This window comes from Bubalus bubalis, chromosome 1 (assembly GCF_019923935.1).
Source record: "Bubalus bubalis isolate 160015118507 breed Murrah chromosome 1, NDDB_SH_1, whole genome shotgun sequence".
NCBI classification, from domain to species: Eukaryota; Metazoa; Chordata; class Mammalia; order Artiodactyla; family Bovidae; genus Bubalus; species Bubalus bubalis.
In genome coordinates, this window is record NC_059157.1 from 83,737,451 (window position 1) to 83,751,103 (window position 13,653).

Genomic DNA, 13,653 nt, shown 5'->3' on the forward strand with positions numbered 1-13,653 from the left:
CTATTTCCTGCCCTTGCCTCCAAAAAATGAAAAAAAAAAAACTCTAGTAATTTTCTCATCAAAGATAGCTCTTTTACTGCGTCACGTACAGAGAAATTTCTTTTCTCCCAAGTCTTCCTCATCTAGTTATTGCTTTACCATCTTTTAATAAAAGGTAGTCCTTTTATTCCAGTAAGGAATAGAAGGTTTAAATGCAAGCCCATGCAAGAGAGTGAATACATTGATGTGTATGAGTTTTCGTCAGAGGTACAAAGGATTGATACAGATCCTTATTTGCATTTGCAAAGAACAATTAGAAAGCAAGCAAGCAAACACTGCCTAGCCTGATACTGGAGACAGAAGATGGCACTCAGAGACAAAAGAAGTGAGAAGGGCAGTTAAGCGGCAAATAAGGAAAGCTTTTTGTTTGTACTATTTTGTCAAAGATTGGATTTGTACATTTCTGCATTTGTCTGCTGACAGATACAGTGCTCAAAGATATTTTATGCCTTCCATGGTTATTATTCACTTACCAGAAATCATTCATATTTACATTAAATAGGCAACATGTATAATATTCAGAATTTTAGCTTTTGAAAACCCAATACTGTATTACTGATTATTCTACAGCCAAACATTAATCTTGCACCTATTGTTTATGAATGTGATACTTCAGTGAAAATCAATACCTTAGTTAAAAGAAGTTTCTTGATGTTAAAATTTTTAAAAGGAGTAATATCAGTAGATATGTAATATTAACAGTTTTTTAGAAATTCTTTTTAAAAATTAATGCATGTGAATAATTATACATAATCAAGAAAATAGTAATCTGATTTTTTTTTGGCATGAAAAGCTTATTGGAAGGCATCGTGATGACAGGAAATCCCAAACCATATGAATTCATTGTACACTTATTGAGGACTCTGCAGTTTATCCATACAGAGGTAGAAAATTTAGAATCTTCTATTAAATTTATACAACATGAATATATAAGATATATACAACTCTTGCACATGTTTCAGATCCTGAGAATGTGGGACGAAGATATAAGGAATAATTAATTGAGTGTAAGCCAGGTCTAGTAGTGAAGTGCCATTTGAAAGTATACTTTTATTATCATTTCTCAAAATAATTTCTGAGACTAGTCATTTCAGTAACATACTATGTATGTGCACACTACATAATAAGATTCTCTTGCCTCATTTTTATTTAACTACGTTAAGAAAACAAAATGGGAAAAGATGCTGAAAGTGATATAGACATAGTCTTTTTAGAAAGTGCCACGTTTGTGCAAGAGAAGTTTACATAATTTTCAGATGCAAAAGCATGAACTGAAGAGTTTGATTTATAACAAAAATATGAGTGTCTTATTGCAGTAATGTATCATGTCACCCATTTCCTCAGAGGAAATTGATCATGTTTAAAATAGTGACCCCTTCTGGTTTTCTTTTCTCGCTACTTGACAAGTAAAATCGGATTTGTGAAGTCATTGAAAAAGGAAGCTTAGATTATTTGATAATGTTTTGCAAATTTGTATAAATCATTCAGATAATAGTCCTTAAAAAGTGTTACTCTTACAGTAAGAGTTGTGTTTTAAAAGAAACATTAAAAAATCAATAACATGCCTTCTGTCATGCTCTTGAGCTGAGATGAGGGATACCTTGGACTGTGGAGCATGGTCTTCATCATTCATCAACACAGTGACCAAAAATTGCTATGTATATATTAGAAGCATAATCTTTGGGCATATTGTTCTAACAGAATGGAAGATTTCCAGTGCTGCTTCAGCAGTGTGTATATTTTCTTTTTAAAGTTTAACTTAGTTAACTTTGCATACTATCCCTTATATGCTTGGTCATATGTTTGGAATCCAGAAAACAAAAGCTATTATTAATATTATTGCTACTATTGCTGCTGCTGCTAATTCTCCTTTCCCTTTCCCCTCCTCCTCCTCGTTTTCCTCCTCTTTCTTTTTTTTTTTTTCTTTAAGTGAGGTGGCGGGAGTCAGAAATTCTGAGATTAAAAATCTGTAACTTGGGCAAAGTACGTGTTTCTTTTTAATAAGAGTTTATAGATCAAAATATTCAGCATTTACTGAAATTGTAAAAGGTTGAGGAAATATCCATAGCTATACTTTCTAGCCATTGTACTTTCAATCATAAAAATATGTTTCAAGGGCAGATTGACAGTGTAAAAGACAATCTTGAAAATAAGGTTTTTGTCAGCATTTATTAAATACCTACTTTGTGTCAGGAACTTTGCTAGACACGAAGATAACTAAAATACATATGAAATGATTCTTGTCTTCAAGATCCTCAGGGAAGTTATCATCAAATATGGTATAAATTTAGTGATAGAGGGACTGGTTAGGATGCAGAGGGTACAAAAGGAGGGACACCTAACTTTGCTCAGGTTAAAGATGGGGTGTGGGCATTTTGTAAGATACATTTTACAAAATAAGCAACAGATAAATATCAGTATTTAAACTGAAGATATTTTTCTAATAATTTTTCCTAATCATGAAAGTAATCAAGCCACATAAAACATTTAGAATATATAAAGAAATATAAAGAAGAAAATAAGCCATCCATTGGAAGAAGCTATTATTATTTGGATTTACTTCCTTTGACTGCATATAGTACTTACAATAATGGAAATCATAATGATATATAACATGATATCTTTTTCACTTATTTCATTAGGAATATTTTATTTATATTTAGTAACATTTTATTATTAAGTAGTCTTTGAAAACATACTCTTCAAATGACTACATCATATAAAATCTCTTCATTCAGGTAGTTAAGAGTATCAAAGATAGCTCTTTCTAATGATAGAATCTCATTAATGCAAGAAATAATTACAAAAACATATCCTAGTGGAGATGAAAACATCAGTTTTTTTTTTAATGATCCAGGCAAGAGTTTGATAATTCTTTGAGGCAGGAGTTAGCAGCTGGCCTGTGATCCATTTCTCTTTTGATCCAGGGAGATACTTCCACAGAAAGAAGGGAGAGGCGACCCAGTTAAACATGTTGATAACTGACCTCCTTGGTAAATGGACTAATGAATTTTGCTAAGAGGAGAACTCTTACTTATGGCACACTTTGAACAGAATGTCCCTAGTTAGGATTGCCTGTGGTAAACACAACCTAGAGTCTATAGATTTACAAGGCATATTTTCCTGGAGGATGTTGTGTAAGCTATTCAACTCCCCAAGGTATACTGGAGACGTGTGACGTAACCTAAATGCTCCCCATGTGTGAAGTGACCCGTCAACTTTGCTTATAGAAATCATCGGTTATTCTCAGCTAGAAAACATTCTGAGATAGAAGCAAGACTTAAGCCACATTGGATGTCTCTACTTCTTTTGTGCCACTTGATTGCTTATATACTTGAAATTATTTTAGTAAAGCTTGAAGGTAAGATCTCTGGTTCATGAGAATCTGATTAGACAAGAAAGTCCTTTGTGTAGGCTCATCCCCAAACCCCAGCCAGTCAACTGTGATGAAACTAAATTAAGGAACATGATTTAGACCTGAGTCCCAAGTGCAAGGCTCTTATTCCAGTCCTACATCTAAGTCTTGGAACTCAGTCAACTCATCCAGCCAACTGTTAGAAAGTAATAGCCCTCCCCCTTATGTCCTCTGCAGGGAAATATGATTAAAAGGATAAAGGGAATTAATTAAGAGATTTCTTAATGTGGAAAAATACTTTATAAGTAGAATAAAAGTTCTTGGCTATAATCTTAAAAAGAGGATGAAGGGATAGGATCCAATGTGCCAGAGCTCAACTAGGTCCAAAAGAACAAGAGAGGTTGTGATGTTCAGGAATTTGTGACTTTTTTCCATTTTGCCTTTATCCACTAGTAAAAATAATAAGTAGAAAAACATCTACTTCTGCTTTATTGACTACACCAAAGCCTTTGACTATGTGGATCACAACAAACTGTGGAAAATTCTTCAAGAGATGGGAATACCAGACTACCTTACCTGCCTCCTGAGAAATCTTTATGCAGGTCATGGAGCAAGAATTACAACTGGACATGGAACAACAGACTGGTTCCAAATCGGGAAAGGAGTACATCAAGGCTGTGTATTGTCACCCTGCTTATTTAACTTATATGCAGAGTACATCATGCAAAACGCTGGGCTGGATGCAGCACAAGCTGGAATCAAGATTCCTGGGAGAAATATCAATAACCTCAGATATGCAGATGACACCACCCTTATGGCAGAAAGCAAAGAAGAACTAAAGAGCCTCTTGATGAAAGTGAAAGAGGAGATTGAAAAAGTTAGCTTAAAACTCAGAAGACTTTCAGAAAACTAAGATTGTGGCATCTGGTCCCATGCTGCTGCTGCTGCTAAGTCGCTTCAGTTGTATCCGACCCTGTGCGACCCCATAGATGGCAGCCAACCAGGCTCCCCCATCCCTGGGATTCTCCAGGCAAGAACACTGGAGAGGGTTGCCATGGTCCCAAGACATCATGGCAAATAGATGGGGAAACAATGGAAACAGTGACAGACTTTATTTTCTTGGGCTCCAAAAATCACTGCAGATGGTGACTGCAGCCTTAAAATTAAAAGACGCTTGCTCCTTGGAAGAGAAGCTATGACCAACCTAGACGGAATATTAAAAAGCAGAGACATTACTTTTCCAAAAAAGGTCCGTCTAGTCAAGGCTATGATTTTTCCAGTAGTCATGTATGAACATGAGAGTTGGACTATAAAGAAAGCTGAGTGCTGAATAATTGATGGTTTTGAACTGTGGTGTTGGAGAAGACTCCTGAGAGTCCCTTGGACTGCAAGCGAATCCGACCAGTCCATCCAAAAGGAAATCAGTCCTGCATATTCATTGAAAGGATTAATGCTGAAGCTGAAACTCCAGTACTTTGACCACCTGATGTGAAGAACTGACTCATTGGAAAAGACCCTGATGCTGGAAAAGATTGAAGGCAGGAGAAGGGGATGACAGAAGATGAGATGGTTGGATGGAATCACCAACTCAATGGACATGAGTTTCAGCAAGCTCTGGGAGTTGATGATGGACAGGGAAATGATGATGGACATCTGGCATGCTGTAGTCCGTGGGATTGCAAAGAGTCAGACACAACTGAGTGACTGAACTTAAATGAAAAATAATAATAGATACCATTCATTGACTGGATTAGCTATTTCTCCTCTCCTTGTTTGAAGAGGCACATAGATGGAGAGAATCTTGAATTGTTCACTCCAGCAAACTTGGGGTTAGGTTAGGGGGGCATCTCCTCCTTTATATAAACTTGAGGTGAGGATGGTGATAGTTCTTCCCTAACCATTTATTCTTTCTTTAAATATTCACTGAGTACCACAAGGTACCAGTGGTAAACAGGGCAAATCCAAACCTTGTTTGACTTGGCTACAGTTATTGCTGTGAGTAATTAACTGTCCATCATTTCTAATTCAGGAGTCTCATGTCTTCTGCCAACAGCCATGAAACTTGATGGCTTACTTTTTAGCTTGCACGCAGGGTGAAATATCAGCCTCTTCATAGTTTTTGTCGTTGTAGTACAAATATCTTCTCCCATGTTGTGGCTTGCCCTTTTACTCTTTTGGAGTTTTATGTTTTTGTCTTTTACAGAAAGATGTTATTATTTTTACGTAATTTATTATATCTATGTCTCAAGTTTCTATAACAGAGGAGAACCCCCCCTAACCTACCCACAAGGTAGCAGGTAGGCCGTTTTCTGGGTGAACAATTCAAGATTGTTTCTACCTATTTACTTGAGCCTCTTCAGACAAGGAGAGAAGCAGCTAATGCAGTCAATGAATGGTATCTATTTTCTTTATGATGGGGTATGATTTGTACCTACATACTATGATTCTAATACTATGGTAATTAAGTTAATATATCACTAGCATGAGGATCAGTAAAGCAATTAAGTAGAATAAAGTTTGATCCATGTTAATGTGGACATTTGATTTATGACAGAGGTCAAAGTCAGAATACTAGAAAAAGGACAGACTTACTAACCAGGACACAAAGACAGCATTAATCATAGGGAAGAACTGTCACCATCCTTGCCTCAAGTTTCTATAAAGATTGCTTTGGCTATTTGGGCTCTTTTGTGTTCTCATACACCTTTCATATGTATTTTAGAATCAGCTTGTCAAGTTTCTTGAAAAACTTGTTGAGATTTTGATTGAGATTACGTTGTGTTGTGTGTTAGTTGCTCAGTCATGTCCAACTCTTTGTGACTCCCGAGGAGCCTGCTAGACTCTGTAGCCTGCCAGACTTCTCTATTTATAGAATTCTCCAGGTGAGAATACTGGAATGGGTGGCCATTTCCTTCTCCAGGGGATCTTCCTGAGCCAGGGATAGAACCGGGGTCTCCTGCATCACAGGCAGGTTCTTTGCTGTCTGAGCCACCATCTATGAAATTCCACAGTGTGTGTTTTCATATTTTCATGGTCTGTTGTTTCATTTCTCTGGAATTTCATACTCTGTATGTTCCTTAGAAACATACGTATTTTTTATATTTGTAGACCTTATTTTACCATCATTGGCTTTAATTTGGGTATTACATTAAGTCTACCAATTTGTAGAGTTTATACATTTTCTATTATTTCACAATATTGGTAAATTTGTTAAGTCTAAAAATTTGTCTTTAGATTCTTTTGGATTTTCAACAAAACTTTCACCATTATGTATTATGTAGAAATATATATTTATATATATATATGTAATTTTTCTAGAATCTATATGATAATATTTTGCTTAGGATTTTTCTATTTATTTCATAAGTGAGACTACCTATAATTTTTTATTCTTAAAATAGTATTAGAGTTTGGAATCAAGGGTATTCTAGCCTCATAAAATGAATTGAATAGTGGGCTCATTTATATAGTCTGGAATAGTTTATGTAACATTGCATTTTTTTTTTTTTTTCCATGTGTGTTTGGCAGAATCTCCAATTGAAGCCATATGGGCCTGGAGTTTCCTTTGTGGGATGAATTTTGAATGTTGATAGAGTTTCTTTAATGGTGATAAGACTCTTAACTTTTTTCTTTCTTCCTGAATCAGTTCCATGAGTTTGGGGGTTTTGTTTTTGTTTGTGTTTTTAGTAATTTTCCCATTTCATCCAAGTCTACAAACTTACTGATATAGAACTGTGCACAATATCTCCTTGTTATCTTTTTAATATTTGTAGGATTTATAATGATGTCTTCTTTTTATTTTTGTTAATCAGTCTTTCGTGAGGTTTGTCAAATTTTTATCAGGATCCACTAGTCAAAACATTGTTCATCTTTTTTATTGTAAGTCTGCTTTCTATTTCCAAACATATGGAGATTTTCTGGCTGCCTTTCTTATTATTTTCTTATTTTTATTATGATAAGGAATCATATGTTATATCAGCTCTCTGAAATTTATTTTGACTTGCTTTAGGTCAGTTTTTATGAGTATTTTATGTTGCTTTGAGAAGAATGTGAATTTTATATTTCTTTATTAGTACAGTGTTCTATACTATTCATTCAGTGACATGTTCATTTCAATAAAATGAATGTTCATTCAGTGAAATTTGTTAATTTTGTTATTCACATCTTTTATGGTGTTACTCAAAAAAAAAAAACCCTGATTCTTCAGTCAATTATTGAATGAGATATGTATAGTTTGAATTTGTACATTTTTCCTTGTAGCTCAGTCAAGTTGCACTTTATATATTTGAAGGCCATGTTATTGTAGCATACAAGTTTTGTTTTGTTAGTGGTTTTCCTACTAACTTTAGAACCCTTAGGGGTCACCCTATTTTGGCTACTAAAAAGTGGGGTTCTATTCTCCCTACTTGGTCTTTAGTTGGATAGTGCATGCTTAGTTGTGTCCAACTCTTTGTGACCCCATGGACTGTCGCTTGCCAGGCTCCTCTGTCCATGGAATTTTCCAGTCAAAGGTAGGGAGTGGGTTGCCATGCCCTCCTCCAAGTGAGTTAGACAGTACTGCTTCTATTTATTTTAATGGTTTGTGCTTCTGAATAATATTTAATTTGAATAGCTTATTCTATGATTTAACTGTTACGTATATAGTGGAGACCTCCTGAAGTATTTTTAATAATGGAGTGACATGATTACATTTATATTAGAATTAGTAATTCCATATAGTAGATGGATACAAGGGTGCAAACACAAAGGAAAGCTAATTAGGAAGTTGTTGAAATTTTCAAGGTGACTAATGATTATCAGTGGGTTAATGTTAGGACACAAAGGTATTCAAAATAAAGTGATACTTAAGCATTTCGTTAACTCATCATCAGATCAGATCAGTCGCTCAGTCGTGTCCGACTCTTTGCGACCCCATGAATCACAGCACGCCAGGCCTCCCTGTCCCTCACCAACTCCTGGAGTTCACTCAGACTCACATCCATCGAGTCAGTGATGCCATTCAGCCATCTCATCCTCTGTCGTCCCCTTCTCCTCCTGCCCCAATCCCTCCCAGCATCAGTCTTTCCAATGAGTCAACTCTTCACATGAGGTGGCGAAAGTACTGGAGTTTCAGCTTTAGCATCATTCCTTCCAAAGAAATCCCAGGGCTGATCTCCTTCAGAATGGACTGGTTGGATCTCCTTGCAGTCCAAGGCACTCTCAAGAGTCTTCTCCAACACCACAGTTCAAAAGCATCAATTCTGCGGTGCTCAGCCTTCTTCACAGTCCAACTCTCACATCCATACATGACTACAGGAAAAACCAGAGCCTTGACTAGACGAACCTTTGTTGGCAAAGTAATGTCTCTGCTTTTGAATATGCTATCTAGGTTGGTCATAACTTTCCTTCCAAGGAGTAAGCGTCTTTTAATTTCATGGCTGCAGTCACCATCTGTAGTGATTTTGCAGCCCAGAAAAATAAAGTCTGACACTGTTTCCACTGTTTCCCCATCTATTTCCCATGAAGTGATGGGGTCAGATGCCATGATCTTCGTTTTCTGAATGTTGAGCTTTAAGCCAACTTTTTTACTCGCCACTTTCACTTTCATCAAGAGGCTTTTGAGTTCCTCTTTACTTTCTGCCATAAGGGTGGTGTCATCTGCATATCTGAGGTTATAACTCATCATAGTTGATTCAATATCAACTGTTAACAGTAAAATATCACTGTTAACAAGAATGTATTTTTTATTGATAACTTGAAAAGCCTGTAATGGATATCAAACAAAATGAAGTTGAACAAATAAGTTTAGTATAGTATATAATAAGTATTTGACAATGTTGTTAAGTCACTTCAGTCGTGTCTGACTCTGTGCGAACCCATAGACGGCAGCCCACCAGGCTCCCCCATCCATGGGATTCTCCAAGCAAGAGTACTGGAGTGGGTTGCCATAATGGGAGCACATAAATTTTTCTATTTAAAAAATGTAAGCTTTTTTTTCAAGATTTCTAAATAGTGATTGAAAAGTATGGCTGAGGATGACCTGGCTGTTTTTGACTTGGGAGGAAGTGCTTCTTTGTCATTTGAGTATTCCTGTCATTTGGTGGTTTGTGTTATTTTCGCCTCTGCTATATCTTTTGAATCTTCTTTCTGCTGGGAACAATGATTTTTATAATCCAAAGGATTTGACCTAAGGCTGAAGAAGGAAGATTAGACCAGCCTATCCATCAAGAGTCCCTGTGACTCTTTTTCCTCCCATCAGAATGGTTTTCCTGGCACTTGGCCTCATTCTGACAGTTACTTACAGGTATCTGAACTTGCCATGCCTTTGACCTAAATAGAGTCACTAAAATGCCTTTGGTAAACTTTATGGGCTTTTAATTCTTTTATAACTTGACCACTGCAGGAGTGAAATGATTTTGTTCTTTAGTAGGAGATAGCTGTTGTTTTCCTCCAAAGAATTATTTACAGAACAGTGGTTTTCAGACTCTATTCTGTAACTATATAGGGGTTCTGTAGCATTGCTTTTGGAGCATCTTGAGGGAAGAAGGGGGAATGATCAGGATAGTCTCTTACTTCACCACAGCAAATCCAAGTAGAACCATGGTATTTCCATCTGATTAAACTGGTGGGATTTTATTTGAAGCAGTTTCTTGTTACTAAAAAAAAAATTAAGAAAAAGTCTGAAAAACTTTTTTAGTGATAAGCAATCTGTTTATTCATGGGCCAAAGTCAAGTCAATTCTGGTGGTTTTCTTGAAAGCTTTTTAGTTCTTTTTCTTTGTGTGAGTAAACAGGCTATATCTGGTATTAGATCAAAGACCCTATCTTAAAAGTTTGGCAGGCCTAATATCTTCTGTTGTCACTCTTCTCTAATTTAAGCAACACAAAACTAAATTCCTCATGTTCAGTCTTAGCAGAGAGCTTTTAATTCTTAACCCACCCTCCCATACCCATAATGAGGTAATTAACTGTTGGGAAGATATGCTAAACTTGTACATCTTGTACAAGTAGAAATTGATAATAAATATGTTAGAACTTGTCATTTATAATCTATTTCAGGAGTGTCTAGTGTTATTACTCTGCTCTACCAGCATTATATTAAAAATAACTCTTCTTTAAGGTAAAAACTTACTTCTAGTACAGAGGAGATAATTATCAGCATTATCAGTTTTGTTTCTTAAGCTGACAAAGGAATAGCTTCTGGGTATGGTGTCTCTGAAAATAGCAAGCTCCATCACATTTCTTTATCTTGAATTTACAGAACTTCTTTGATAATAAACAGTTTGATATCTAGATATTTGATTATTTACTCTGAGCACAGTGAAGATTACCCTGAAGGCTTGTAAAATAATACTTTTGAAACTGATGATAGCACTGGGTAACTATCAACCTAGAAATATCTTTGTTTTAGGTAGTTACAATACCTGAAACTTAATTTTGCATCTACATTTATATGATAGATTGTACATGAGCTTCAACTTTTCACCTTAATGCTTTCTTTCACTGTAGAACATAATAATGGTAGGGATTTTTATATTTACTTTCTTGCTGTGGCTGCTGTTTGCCAGCAGAAGTAGTAAACTGATACTGAGTGACATGATAAGAAATAGGCAGTGGGAGAATGAAAGAAATGGGAATTGCTGAAAAGGAACAAAAATAGAAAAATTGGAAAGGAATACTAGAAGCCAGCAATGTGATATGGGAAAAAAATATATGAAATGATAAGGAAAAGTAAATGAAACGGAACTCCCCAAAAGAAAAGATATGAAATGTAGTGGAATTAAACATCATGGTGGAGGGCAGACAAAGGGAACAACTTAGAGGTACAAGCTTTATGGAGTTCGTAACAGTTGGTTAAAAGTGTGATTTTATCATTTGTCAAGTGTGTTAGTTGCTCAGTCATGTCCAACTCTTTGCGACCTTGTGGACTGCCAGGCTCCTCTGTCCTTGGGATTCTTTAGGCAAGAATACTGGAGTGGGTTGCCATTCCCTTCTCCAGGACCATTTGTTAAATTTTGTAGTAATTAAATTATTTGACGTAGTACATCAAATTAGGTTAATTTATTTTTTAAAGAGTAGATTTGTTTTCTTCTTTGTAAATCAAACTGCCTGTCCTCTCCCGCTGCCCCTACCTCCTTTGTTAATTTCCCTTATGTTAATTAGAAGGGGAGCATCAGGGTCAATATTTGTTTTTAAATAGATCTTAACTGCACTTTTGGTACCACGTATCTCAGTTTTAAAATAATGACCATAGTTTTCTATAAAGACAAGTTCACTTACTAAACATTACCTAAGTGTTCACTCAGTGAGAAATGAGAGCACCACTACTAGGCAGTAACCTTGGCAACCCACTCCAGTGTTCTTGCCTGGAGACTCCCAGGGACGGGGGAGCCTGGTGGGCTGCTGTCTATGGGGTTGCACAGAGTCGGACACGACTGAAGCGACTTAGCAGCAGCAGCAACCTTCGTTAACAGGCTGTTTTACTTTCTGTAGGAATTTATTGTTGGCAAGAGGAAAAATCTTTTTTACTAATTATAAAAAATGATGTAAACTTATAAATCACTTGTTAACAAAGGTTTTATTATTATTATTTTTCCTAAATAAACCCTCTGGCCTCTGTTGTTTCCATCTGTTCTATTATATGAGAGTTATAGACTACTTGAGCTCTTCCCTCAAAATTTTTGAGTTAGTTGTAATTCAGTATATTCCTTTATTTTGCACTGAAAAGTTCTCTTGTTGACCCACCTCTTAATTAAGGTAACCTTCATTCATTCACTTATTTCAAAAAATATGTTTTTAGAATATACTTTCTAGTTGTGCTATAAATAAAAACATACAAAATGAATATAGCATAAATCCTGTTTTCAAGGAGCTGAAAATTTATTGCTTAGGAAAAACATAAGAGAGAGGAATTACTTGGTTTCAGAGATTAAGTAAGCTTTGAAGTACGTCTGGAAATATGAATCAGTGAAGGTTTCAGGGTAAGTGAGCTTTGAGGTGGATCTGGAAATTTGAATTAAAGTTCACCTGCTCAAAAGCAAACTGAAAAATAATTTATCTGAGCATTAGGACTCACTAAGCATCTAGAGAAATGAGGAAGAGAATCATCAGGGATCTCCACAGTCATCAGGGATCCAGGCCCTATCTATCTTCTATCTCATGGTCCAGAGGGACAATTCCAACTCTTACTGTTTAATCTGCATTGCAACTAGTAGAAAGGAGAAAAAGAGCACATCTCACCTTACTTCCTTCCATTCACATCTTATGGGTCAGACTTAGACATATAATTACCTTTAGTGAAAGACAGTTTAGGAAATGAGCCTTCACTGTGCCCAGTAAAAATTTCATTACTACAGAAGGAAGTGAGAACAGATGTTGAAGAACAATTAGAAGTGTCTGTTGCAGGCTGAAAATTCCTTGATCAGATAACATTAGCGTATGCAAAAAAGTTTAACAAGGAAAATCCTTCAGCAAGAAAACCAGTTTGAAGATTTTACAATAAGAAGTAGGTGACAAAGGCCTTAACTAAGTGAATGGGAAGGAAATATAGATATGTGGTCAGATTTGCAAGATATTGTCAATGGAGAATTAATAGGATTTCGTGAATCATTGGCTCTGGAGTGGGAAGAAAAGGAAGGTATTGAGGGTAACTGTTTAAGAGTATAAGCTGTATAGCACTATTACATAGATTTGAATCCTGGTTTGGATACTTAGACTGGTGTCATACAAGTTGCTTAACTAACCCTCTTGCCTTAGTTACCTCATCTGCAAAATGAGAATAGTAACTTAATTGAAAGATTGAATGAGATAATATATGTAAAACATCTAACTTTAGGGGAAAATAAACCAAGGATAAAGTTATAGGGAAGACTGATATTTAAGGCATAGGAAGAAGAGGAAAGGTAGATAAGAAAGCTAAAAGGGAACCTCAGAGAAGTAGGAGATGAACAAAAAAAGAATGGTATCCAGGAAGACAAAGTGAGAGCAAGTTTCTCAAAGCTGAGGATGAATGACAGAATCAAATACTATGGTGAGGTGATTGCGAAAATAAACTTCTTAACTTCAGTTCAGTTCAGTCGCTCAGTCGTGTCTGACTCTGCGATGCCATGGACTACAGCATGCCAGGCCTCCCTGTCCAACACCAACTCCCAGAGTTTACCCAAACTCATGCCCATTGAGTCGGTGATGCCATCCAAGCGTCTCATCCTCTGTCATCCCCCTCTCCTCCCACCCTCAGTCTTTCCCAGCATCAGGGTCTTTTCCAATGAGTCAGCTCTTCAC

At 36.2% G+C, this 13,653-nt stretch overlaps 1 protein-coding gene across 5 annotated transcripts in view; it reads left to right on the forward strand.

Moving 5' to 3' along the window:
- The window catches only part of NSUN3 (NOP2/Sun RNA methyltransferase 3), a 59,447-nt gene that overhangs the window by 24,305 nt on the left and 21,489 nt on the right, over positions 1-13,653 (forward strand). For 2 of the 5 annotated variants that reach the window (XM_044940655.2, XR_006550256.2), the window contains one exon: positions 6,923-7,535. The exons of 2 other annotated variants lie outside the window; for them this stretch is intronic. In XM_044940655.2, coding sequence (XP_044796590.1) covers positions 6,923-6,935 — 13 coding nt within the window. In that variant the 3' untranslated portion in view covers positions 6,936-7,535. Of the gene's footprint in view, positions 1-3,847; positions 3,904-6,922; positions 7,536-13,653 lie in introns of those variants that run through there. One more of the 5 variants, XM_044940653.1, reaches the window with a different exon arrangement.